General features: G+C 43.5%; 1 protein-coding gene across 2 annotated transcripts in view; it reads right to left on the bottom strand.

The window, feature by feature from the left end:
- Positions 1-251: 251 nt before the first annotated feature.
- LOC121551651 (delphilin-like) overlaps positions 252-12515 on the bottom strand; it is a 38679-nt gene continuing 26415 nt past the window's right edge. The window contains exons 14-19 of one of the 2 annotated variants that reach the window (XM_045211048.1): positions 6369-6524; positions 2881-2970; positions 2649-2778; positions 2255-2373; positions 1699-1863; positions 252-1560 (exon numbers count right to left, since the gene is read on the bottom strand). In XM_045211048.1, the coding sequence (XP_045066983.1) occupies positions 1477-1560; positions 1699-1863; positions 2255-2373; positions 2649-2778; positions 2881-2970; positions 6369-6524 (744 nt within the window). In that variant the 3' untranslated portion in view covers positions 252-1476. Of the gene's footprint in view, positions 1561-1656; positions 1864-2254; positions 2374-2648; positions 2779-2880; positions 2971-6368; positions 6525-12515 lie in introns of both variants that reach the window. The other variant, XM_045211049.1, reaches the window with a different exon arrangement.

Below are 12515 nucleotides of genomic sequence, written 5' to 3'. Positions count from 1 at the left end.
AATGGGACCGATATTATCATTTTCACGCATCATGTTCAAATCATCTACTGTAGAAGTGACATTGTTGAGCTTCACAATCAATTTGAGATACTTTGGGATTATTTGGACATGATAAATGAAAAATGCTAATATCGGTCCCATGATTTGAATGGGATTTGTGCCACAAATGCTAAAACATTAGCATGTGGAAACAGTGCCAGGGAAACTAAACCAAAGCACGGATTGCCGTCCTACCTGCTAAATGGCATATTACCTTGTCCATAGACTGCTTACAGGGTGAGGAAACCAATATGTCATTTTGTAATTTGGGTGAACTATTCCTTTAAGTAATGTGCTTCAAGAAAGTTGTGTGTACCCTCATTGAATTATAGAGATTAAAGTGAAGGTGCAGTATGCAGAAACTATCCAGAAAAATGAACAAATCCTCCTACTGTTCATAATAGCACATTGCACACTGCCCGTTTACCGCATTTCAGTATCAACACAATCAGAGACAGAGAGGCACATATATTTAACAGCATAAATGTACATCCATCTTTCTTTTCATTTTCTTAACATTCCTTTTCTTTAGTAGATGTGCAATGAGTGTCCACTGGATATGGTACAAGATACACTTCATTCAAAATAAATAACTTGTAAATACATTCAGTGTGGTGGGTGGCTTACAAAAATATGGAACAGGTAAATCATTTAAAAAATGAAATTATTGTAAAGCATTTGATAATTGACTACTTAAATATGTATCTTCTGTATTACATGATTACAGTTATATTTAAATGGTACAATGTATAATAAGCATTGAATTCTCAAATCATACACATTGACACAGACATTCAGTCATCTCTTTTAACTGCTGAAGTATCAAAGACATGTTTTAGCAATAATTGATTAAATCTGTATGTCTCTCAAAACCATGGTATCCCACAGGTAAACTATACAGTATTCTGTTTACCATTGCTGATCATGTTCTGTAGACTTAATCTTTCTAGCCTATAATTGTATCATACATTCATATACAGTATATCAGACAGCTGGGTTCAAATGGTAACTGTTGTCAGTCTCTTTCCTATTCCATTTCATGATTCTTTGCTTTTAGATAAATGGTATAACATTTTTATTTACAAGTATATAAAAAGCAAAACCATTGATCCAGTATAGCTGAATTTGTATGTTCCAGAGGAACACTGTATAGCCATGGAACATACAGAGTTTGAGGAGTTAAACTAGCTGGACATCCAAACTACACTGTCATGTATTAAAGCCCTGTATCCTCAACTCTGCAGACAACCTCATTCCCACAATAGAATATCTTGAATTACAAAAATTGAAATACTGTGAGTGTGTTTGTGTGCATGTGTTTGTGTGTGTGCGTGCGTGTGAATGTATGTGGATTTTTGCATGCGCTCCTGTCTGTGTGTGTGTGAGAGAGAGATAGTGTGTGTGTGTGCCTGTCTGCCTGCCTGCCTGTCTCTCTGTTCACCAGGCCAGGGGTGAGGACATTCTTGGGCTCCTGGGACTCCTAGGAGGGTTCTCATTGGCCTGGTTCTCACTGAGAGCTCTCTGAAAAACAACAACAAAACATTGTCAGACAAGACAAACACATGCAGTACCATTACTACTACCATCTTGATAGCACTTCTTGATAGCACTACATACTTGTCTATTTCAGAGGACTCTTTCAAACTCTAGGCGGTTCACCTCAAACTTGGCGAGGAACTCGGCGAATATCCCAAAGAAGGCCTCTGTGTTGGTGGCCTGGCTGTCCTCTCCGAAGAAGGAGGCTGTCTTGGAAAACTCCTCCATGGCCCTCTGCTGCAGGGACTCCAGAGACTGTAGCGCTGGGTGGATGTTCTCCAGGAAGCCCTGCTCAGAGTGAAGTCAAGGACACAACAGCCAGAGGTAGGAGCTACAGTACACATTGGTGGTGGATGGGTGAGAGACCCCCATGTAAAGGGCTTTGAGACTTGGACTAAGGCACCTTATGAATATATACAGTGAGTCAGTGATGTTCAAAGCATTCAAGTAATATAGGTCAATTCTAGAGGGATATGTGTGTGTGTTCGGGAGAAAAGTGCAAATACAATACAAACATGGACACTGTATGTACTTAGCCTACAAACACACACATTGTACATTGAAAGTATGAATGAAGAGAACCGAAGTATAATATTTTACAGTATGCATACTCTAACACCTGTGAATATAGAAGCCTGTAATAAATAATTCTCTCTCTCAGGTTTGTTGTGAAAGATACACTCATGACTGCAGCGAAGCGGTCATCTGCTGTAGCAGGCATTTTCTGGCAGGCAGATCGGATGTCCTGGATAGTGGTGTGAAGGTCATTCAGATCAGATGTGATGGTCTTCTGGTTCACTACAGAGAGTGAGTGAGTGAGATAGTAGAGAGAGAGAGAGAGAGAGAGAGAGAGAGAGACAGAGACAGAGACAGAGACAGAGAGAGAGAGAGAGAGAGAGAGAGAGAGAGAGAGAACAAAGGTGGAAGAGTGCTTATGGAAAAACTGGATTACATATTTAATCTATTCATTGACACGCAATAGGTAAACATTACATGTAACACAACATACATGAAACACTACACCCGACACACAAAATTAATTGTGCACATGAAAAAACTGCTACTCAGTTTACCTTTGGCTGCCAGTGGAACCGTGGTGAGGTCCTTGGCAAAATCCAGGACGTTGGGAAAGTGAAGACACAGTGACTTGACGAGGATGTGCAGAAACGTAGATTTCCCATCCACTGTTTTTGTGGTGCTGAGCTACAAGAAACAGTGGTCTATTAGTAACAATGTCCGTTGGTTAACAACAGTGAATTAAAGAAATGTAATAGGAATACAGGCCAATACCCCTGAGGAGCTTACCTCAGTGAGGAAGTTGATCTTAAACCCGGTGGTCTTGTTGCCGGTCTTAGGCTGACCGTTGTTCAGATAGTTTCCCATCGCCAGCACAAACTAAGGAAACATCCGACACAGTTAGCATATAGCTTGTATTTAATTTAGGATTGAAAAAGCAACATTACCACTTTAAGGCTAAACGTTACCCACAATAACACTATCTTTATTTTCCACTTAGGTAAACGGTGTGAATCAGCTCATGGATGAAGATGAAAGCATCCTGTTCATTGCTGTTTAGGTGTTTTGTCTTTGGGTTACTGCCTATCCTTAACCTTCCTGGTGTATCTGGGGCTCAAGCTAAAAGGTTGGTCAAACCAAACAAACGCATTTCCACCATCTCCATTTTTAACACCGAATGAGACTGTTATTGGTTTTATCTTATCAGAATCATGCTGGCGGGTGACAGGTTCAAGTAGAAGAAGTTGCATAGCTCTTCCTGGTGATTGTACATGTCAGCAGGGGCGCAACATTCACTGGAGACATGACCCCCCCCACATTCTGAAATTGCATTTTTGTCCCCCCCCAGTTTTATAATTGCGCTGTGATACAAAACGTGGCTCCGGTGTGCTTTAGGACCATGCGGACGCCTCAGAGCGGTCAGGTAGGCTGTTTTCCGGTTTCAGCCAGCTTGATTTAGGACCGCACAGACACCACAGAGCATGCGGACATGCTGTATGAAGGCAAAGCTTCTAAAAGGCTGGCGTATAGGACCAGCACGGGAGAGATGAACAGAGGCAGCTGCTGTCTGTGCTGCGCTTTTTCTCCGAGTTGTAAAAGCATGCAGAGCAGAAACTGCCTACTCTTTAGTTGACTGATCTAGCAGGCAAGGTAACTGCTGTTTGACAGAAAAATACATATTTACTCCCAGTGCTGAGCTAGTAGTGTAACTGACATGTTCCATTAGTTAATGTTCATCCCCTCTCGACTGAAGTGAATGACCTACTAGCAGCTAGTTAGCTAGCTAGTAGCTACCACAGCTAGTTTAGCTCTAGCTAGCCCCTAGCTATCTGTCAGGTAGCAGTATCTCACAGCTGTTGTGTGTATGGAAATGTTTTGTAGCCTTTGTTTTGTCCCGTTTCAACAGAAGTAATTTGATGATGTATCATTGTACCATTAGTTAGCAGAGCTAGTCAAAAGTTAGCTAACGTTAGCTAGCTAGCTAACTAACTTCAGCTATTATTTTTGCCTCAATCACACTCAACCTGAATCAAATGATGAAACCAGCGGCCAAACGACTGAAGACCAATATTCTGATGTTTTTTCAGCGAAATGTGAGTTTTTATTAGTCAGTATAGCAATGTTACATTATTGATCTGTCAGTTTCCCTAGCTAATTCACTACTTTTCACACAGACACGGTATACTCCCGAGTGGCGCAGCGGTCTAAGGCACTGCATCTCAGTGCTTGAGGCGTCACTACAGACCCCCTGGTTCGATTCCAGGCTGTATCACAACCGGCTGTGATTGGGAGTCCCATAGGGCGGCGCACAATTGGCCCAGCGTCGTCCGGGTTTGGCCGGTGTAGGCCGTCATTGTAAATAAAAATGCGTTCTTAACTGACTTGCCTAGTTAAGTAAAGATAAAATAAATACACAGCTCTACAGGCTTCACTGTCATGGTGCACAAGTCAGTATTTACATAATGTCTTAGCAGGATGAGATGGTGACAGGTGTCCCTGCAGGATCAGACAGCCAGGGAAGACCAGTCTACAGAGCTCAGTTGAATTTTGCAGTATATTATAACAATCAGTGAATGGATACAAAGTTCCACCTTGAGTTGATGGGTAGGCTACAGTCTGGGATCTGGGAATAATGGTTATTTCAATTGTTGAACCATTGATTCTATTCATAGATAATATAATGTATAAATGTACACCAATACAATTATTTGTCATGCCTCATCTGAGCAGGACAAGCAAGAAGCTTCAAAGATTGAAATTATTTTAAGGCAGTCCGACAAACCTCTAAAGTTGATTTCCAAACTGTATCAAGGGTTGATAGAGGCTTTTCCCGATGACACAAAACATGTCAAACAAAAATGTGAGGAAGACCTGGGAGACGCTATTGATGATAATGGAGACAGATATGTTAGAATGCCCAGTTATGTTCATATAATCCAAGACATAAATTACTGCAGTTTAAGACCATCCATAGAACGTACTATAAGCCAGTGAAACTGAATATCATGCACACAAATGTAACTATTCTGCTGGAGGTGTAAAACACAAAAGGGGACATATTTGCATATGTTATGGTCTTGTGAAGGCTGGCTGAATTCTGGCAAAGAGTACGCTCTTATATCTCAGCATGTCTACAGATTCTCCCTTCTCCCTGTTTTTGTTTGCTTGGAAATGTTGACACTGGAGACTATTATCAGTAGAAACTGTGTAACCTAGCATTTAAAGCGGCTAAGAAATGAATTGCCATTAATTGGAAGGTTGGTTATCCTCCCACAATGGATGGAAGAAATGTTAATTATGTATCACTAGATTTTATGTATTTGATGTATTACAAGATTAAGGGTATACTGTGCAACTTTCATAAGGTCTGGATGCCTTATATGTACGACAAAAGGAGTCTGTATTGAAAACATGCCCACGTCAGGGGAGATACCTATTTAGGCAATCCCTAGCTGCTGGGCTGCTCAGTCCTGGCCCTGGGGGTCTGCCGTACTGTTGGTTGACACTTTGGCCTTGGCCTAACACACCTGAAACCAATAATTAATGTTTCACTAAGATCCTAAAGCTGAGTGGGGTGTGCTGGGTTGGGGCGCTGCAGGGCCGTAGACCCCTAGGGACAGGACTGGGTGACCCAGCTATATCGTATGCAAGTAAAAAGAGCTCTACAGTCATATTAGGCCTATGGTATTAATTATATGGAGGGTGTACTGTTTCTGTGTCTTAATGTGCAGGTGTATGTGTGTTTTCATTCAACTTTTGTTTTCCAAACCTTTCCCTTGAGACATAAAAAAAAAAAGATAGGAAGGAAGTTGTGTTGGGGAGAGAGTTGAGTTATTAACTAGATTGGTGGGGGTTGGGCGGGCTGGCTGGCGGTCTGGCTGAAATTTGATATAGAGGATGTCTTAATAAAGACAATTAAAAGTCTTTGTATTTTATTTGTAAGAGTTGTTCATTTGTTAGGCTATTGGTTAAAGGTGCAACAAAATATGTATTATTGAATTATCTTTGATCTAGTTCAGTCTTATCAATCACTTTAACATATTTCATAATGATATCTTACCTAGCTTGATGACTGTGCATTTTTGCTTACTTTATGTTGTTCTAAATAGAGAAGGCTAGAAGGGCCGTGGGTCATATTAGACTGTGTAGAAATGCAGGAAACGAGCTTTAGATGCCCCCAAAAACAGGAGGATCCGCAGACCCCCCACCAAGTTATGTCCCCCCCACTTCTAAAACCAAAGTTGCGCCCCTGCATGTCAGAGTACATAATTGTATACCTCCAGTATCTTGGCTAGTTTCTTGCTGGTCTTGAGCTCCATGGAGGCGTTGTAGATGCAGTCGTAGCCCCCCCTCATCTCCTCTGTCTTCTCCTGCAGGGTGCTTTTGAAGTGGAGGCTTCTCAGACGAGTCTTGTACTCTGGTACTGACAGCATCTATGACATTATGCATACGCGCACACACGCATTCACACACAATTACAAAGGAGGAAACAGAAACAACACCTACACATAACCAAAGTCTCAGTCTATGACTGTGAGCAACCATTAAACTATACTACTACTACTACTACTACTACTACTACTACTACTACTACTACTACTACTACTACTACTACTACTACTACTACTGCTGCTACTACAACAACTACATTTTAGTCATTTAGCAGACGCTCTTATCCAGAGCGACTTACAGTTAGTGAATACATACGTTTTTTTTTTTTTCATACTGGCCCCCCGTGGGAAACGAACCCACATCCCTGCCGGCCAAACCCTCCCCTACCTTGGACGACGCTGGACCAATTGTGCGCCGCCCATGGGTCTCCCGGTTGCGGCCGGCTGCGACAGAGCCTGGACTCGAACCAGGATCTCTAGTGGCACAGCTAGCACTGCGATGCAGTGCCTTAGACCACTGCACCACTCGGGAGCTACTACTGCACCAACTACTACTGCTACTATTTCTACTACTACTACTATTTTTACTACTACTACTGCTGTTACTACAACTACTACTACTACTACTACTACTACTACTACTACTACTACTACTACTGCTGCTTCTACTACTACTACTACTACTACTACTACTGCTGCTACTACAACTACTACTAGCTCTACTGCTACTAGTTCTACTACTACTATCAATCAATCAATTTTATTTTATATAGCCCTTCTTACATCAGCTAATATCTCGAAGTGCTGTACAGAAACCCAGCCTAAAACCCCAAACAGCTAGTAATGCAGGTGTAGAAGCACGGTGGCTAGGAAAACTCCCTAGAAAGGCAAAACCTAGGAAGAAACCTAGAGAGGAACCAGGCTATGAGGGGTGGCCAGTCCTCTTCTGGCTGTGCCGGGTGGAGGTTATAACAGAACCATGCCAAGATGTTCAAAAATGTTCATTAGTGACAAGCATGGTCAAATAATAATCAGGAATAAATCTCAGTTGGCTTTTCATAGCCGATCATTAGAGTTTAAAACAGCAGGTCTGGGACAGGTAGGGGTTCCATAACCGCAGGCAGAACAGTTTAAACTGGAATAGCAGCAAGGCCAGGCGGACTGGGGACAGCAAGGAGTCACCACGGCCGGTAGTCCCGACGTATGGTCCTAGGGGCTCAGGTCTCTCAGTTGGCTTTTCATAGCCGATCATTTAGAGTTGAAAACAGCAGGTCTGGGACAGGTAGGGGTTTCGTAGCCGCAGGCAGAACAGTTGAAACTGGAATAGCAGCAAGGCCAGGCGGACTGGGGACAGCAAGGTGTCATCATGCCCGGTAGTCCTGACGTATGGTCCTAGGGCTCAGGTTCTCAGAGAGAAAGAGAGAACGAGAGAATTAGAGAGAGCATACTTAAATTCACACAGGACACTGGATAAGACAGGAGAAGTACTCCAGGTATAACCAACTAACCCCAGCCCCCCGACACATAAACTACTGCAGCATAAATACTGGAGGCTGAGACAGGAGCGGTCCGAGACACTGTGGCCCCATCCGAAGAAACCCCGGACAGGGCCAAACAGGAAGGATATAACCCCACCCACTCCGCCAAAGCACAGCCCCCGCACCACTAGAGGGATATCCCCAACCACCAACTTACAATCCTGAGACAAGGCCGAGTATAGCCCACAGAGGTCTCCACCACAGCACAAACCAAGGGGGGGCGCCAACCCAGACAGGAAGATCACGTCAGTAACTCAACCCACTCAAGTGACGCACCCCTCCCAGGGACGGCATGAAAGAGCACCAGCAAGCCAGTGACTCAGCCCCTGCAACAGGGTTAGAGGCAGAGAACCCCAGTGGAGAGGGGAACCGGCCCGGCAGAGACAGCAAGGGCTGTTCGTTGCTCCAGCCTTTCCGTTCACCTTCACACTCCTGGGCCAGACTACACTCAATCATATGACCTACTGAAGAGATAAGTCTTCAGTAAAGACTTAAAGGTTGAGACCGAGTCTGCGTCTCTCACATGGGTAGGCAGACTGTTCCATAAAAATGGAGATCTATAGGAGAAAGCCCTGCCTCCCGCTGTTTGCTTAGAAATTCTAGGGACAATTAGGAGGCCTGCGTCTTGTGACCGTAGCGTACGTATTGGTATGTACGGCAGGACCAACTCGGAAAGATAGGTAGGAGCAAGCCCATGTAACGCTTTATAGGTTAACAGTAAAACCTTGAAATCAGCCCTTGCCTTAACAGGAAGCCAGTGTAGGGAAGCTAGCACTGGAGTAATATGATCAAATTTCTTGGTTCTAGTCAGGATTCTAGCAGCCGTATTTAGCACTAACTGAAGTTTATTTAGTGCTTTATCCGGTAGCCGGAAAATAGAGCATTGCAGTAGTCTAATCTAGAAGTAACAAATGCATGGATTAATTTTTTCTGCATCATTTTGGACAGAAAATTTCTGATTTTTGCAATGTTACGTAGATGGAAAAAAGCTGTCCTTGAAACAGTCTTGATATGTTCGCAAAAGAGAGATCAGGGTCAAGAGTAACGCCTAGGTCCTTCACAGTTTTATTTGAGACGACTTTACAACCATCAAGATGAATTGTCAGATTTAACAGAAGATCTCTTTGTTTCTTGGGACCTAGTACAAGCATCTCTGTTTTGTCCGAGTTTAAAAGTAAAAAGTTTTCAGCCATCCACTTCCTTATGTCTGAAACACAGGCTTCTAGCGAGGGCAATTTTGGGGCTTCACCATGCTTCATTGAAATGTACAGCTGTGTGTCATCCGCATAGCAGTGAAAGTTAACATTATGTTTTCGAATAACATCCCCAAGAGGTAAAATATATAGTGAAAACAATAGTGGTCCTAAAACGGAACCTTGAGGAACACCGAAATGTACAGTTGATTTGTCGGAGGACAGACCATTCACAGAGACAAACTGATATCTTTCCGACAGGTAGGATCTAAACCAGGCCAGAACTTGTCCGTGTAGACCAATTTGGGTTTCCAGTCTCTCCAAAAGAATGTGGTGATCGATGGTGTCAAAGGCAGCACTAAGGTCTAGTAGCACGAGGACAGATGCAGAGCCTCGGTCTGACGCCATTAAAAGGTCATTTACCACCTTCACAAGTGCAGTCTCAGTGCTATGATGGGGTCTAAAACCAGACTGAAGCATTTCGTATACATTGTTTGTCTTCAGAAAGGCAGTGAGTTGCTGCGCAACAGCTTTTTCTAAAATTTTGAGAGGAATGGAAGATTCGATATAGGCCGATAGTTTTTTATATTTTCCGGGTCAAGGTTTGGCTTTTTCAAGAGAGGCTTTATCACTGCCACTTTTAGTGAGTTTGGTACACATCCGGTGGATAGAGAGCTGTTTATTATGTTCAACATAGGAGGGCCAAGCACAGGAAGCAGCTCCTTCAGCAGTTTAGTAGGAATAGGATCCAGTATGCAGCTTGAAGGTTTAGAGGCCATGATTATTTTCATCATTGTGTCAAGAGATATAGTACTAAAACACTTAAGTGTCTCTCCCGATCCCAGGCCCCTCGCAGAGCTGTGCAGATCCAGGACAGCTAAGCCCTGGAGGAATACGCAGATTCAAAGAGGAGTCCGTAATTTGCTTTCTAATGGTCATGATCTTTTCCTCAAAGAAGTTCATGAATTTATCACTGCTGAAGTGAAAACCATCCTCTCTTGGGGAATGCTGCTTTTTAGTTAGCTTTGCAACAGTATCAAAAAGAAATTTTGGATTGTTCTTATTTTCCTCGATTAATTTGGAAAAGTAGGATGATCGAGCAGCAGTGAGGGCTCTTCGGTACTGCACGGTACTGTCTTTCCAAGCTAGTCGGAAGACTTCCAGTTTGGTGTGGCGCCATTTCCGTTCCAATTTCCTGGAAGCTTGCTTCAAAGCTCGGGTATTTTCTGTATACCAGGGAGCTAGTTTCTTATGACAAATGTTTTTCGTTTTTAGGGTGCAACTGCATCTAGGGTATTGCGCAAGGTTAAATTGAGTTCCTCAGTTAAGTGGTTAACTGATTTTTGTCCTCTGACGTCCTTGGGTAGGCAGAAGGAGTCTGGAAGGGCATCAATGAATTTTTGTGTTGTCTGAGAATTTATAGCACGACTTTTGATGCTCCTTGGTTGGGGTCTGAGCAGATTATTTGTTGCGATTGCAAACGTAATAAAATGGTGGTCCGATAGTCCAGGATTTTGTGGAAAAACATTAAGATCTACAACATTTATTCCATGGGACAAAACTAGGTCCAGAGTATGACTGTGGCAGTGAGTAGGTCCAGAGACATGTTGGACAAAACCCACTGAGTCGATAATGGCTCCGAAAGACTTTTGGAGTGGGTCTGTGGACTTCTCCATGTGAATATTAAAATCACCAAAAAATTAGAATATGATCTGCTATGACTACAAGGTCTGATAGGAATTCAGGAAACTCAGAGAGGAACGCTGTATATGGCCCAGGAGGCCTGTAAACAGTAGCTATAAAAAGTGATTGAGTAGGCTGCATAGATTTCATGACTAGAAGCTCGAAAGATGAAAACGTCATTTTTTTTTTGTAAATTGAAATTTGCTATCGTAAATGTTAGCAACACCTCCGCCTTTGCGGGATGCACGGGGAATATGGTCACTAGTGTAACCAGGAGGTGAGGCCTCATTTAACACAGCAAATTCATCAGGCTTAAGCCATGTTTCAGTCAGGCCAATCACATCAAGATTATGATCAGTGATGAGTTCATTGACTATGACTGCCTTTGAAGTGAGGGATCTAACATTAAGTAACCCTATTTTGAGATGTGAGGTATCACGATCTCTTTCAATAATGGCAGGAATGGAGGAGGTCTTTATCCTAATAAGATTGCTAGGGTGAACACCACCATGTTTAGTTTTGCCCAACCTAGGTCGAGGCACAGACACAGTCTCAATGGGTATGGCTGAGCTGACTACACTGACTATGCTATTGGCAGACTCCACTAAGCTGGCAGGTTGGCTAACAGCCTGCTGCCTGGCCTGCACCCTATTTCACTGTGGGGCTAGAGGAGTTAGAGCCCTATCTATGTTGGTAGATAAGAGGAGAGCACCCCTCCAGTTAGGATGGAGTCCGTCACTCCTCAGCAGGTCAGGCTTGATCCTGTTTGTGGGTGAGTCCCAGAAAGAGGGCCAATTATCCACAAATGTTATCTTTTTGGAGGGGCAGAAAACAGTTTTCAACCAGCGATTGAGTGCTGAGACTCTGCTGTAGAGCTCATCACTTCCCCTAACTGGGAGGGGGCCAGAGACAATTACTCGATGCCGACACATCTTTCTAGCTGATTTACACGCTGAAGCTATGTTGCACTTGGTGACCTCTGACTGTTTCATCCTAACATCGTTGGTGCCGACGTGGATAACAATATCTCTATACTCTCTACACTCGCCAGTTTTAGCTTTAGCCAGCACCATCTTTAGATTAGCCTTAACGTCGGTAGCCCTGCCCCCTGGTAAACAGTGTATGATCGCTGGGTGATTCGTTTTAAGTCTAATACTGCGGGTAATGGAGTCGCCGATGACTAGGGTTTTCAATTTGTCAGAGCTAATGGTGGGAGCCTTCGGAGTCTCAGACCCCGTAACGGGAGGAGTAGAGACTAGAGAAGACTCAGACTCAGACTCCGACTCGCTACATAATGGGGAAAACCGGTTGAAGGTTTCTGTCGGCTGAATGAGCGACACCGGTTGAGCATTCCAACAGTATTTCCCTCCAGAAGCCATGAGAAAGTTGTCCGGCTGCGGGACTGTGCGGGGGATTTATACTAACATTACTGTCTGTACTTACTGGTGGCACAGACGCTGTTTCTTCCTTTCCTACACTGATATTACCCTTGCCTAACGATTGCGTCTGAAGCTGGGCTTGTAGCACAGCTATTCTCGCCGTAAGGCGAGAATTCTCCTGTATATTATGAGTACTACTACTACTGCTGCTACGACTACTGCTGTTGCTACTACTTCTAC

This window comes from Coregonus clupeaformis, chromosome 35, assembly GCF_020615455.1.
Source record: "Coregonus clupeaformis isolate EN_2021a chromosome 35, ASM2061545v1, whole genome shotgun sequence".
Lineage (NCBI taxonomy): Eukaryota > Metazoa > Chordata > Actinopteri > Salmoniformes > Salmonidae > Coregonus > Coregonus clupeaformis.
This window is presented reverse-complemented; position numbering and strand designations above follow the sequence as displayed.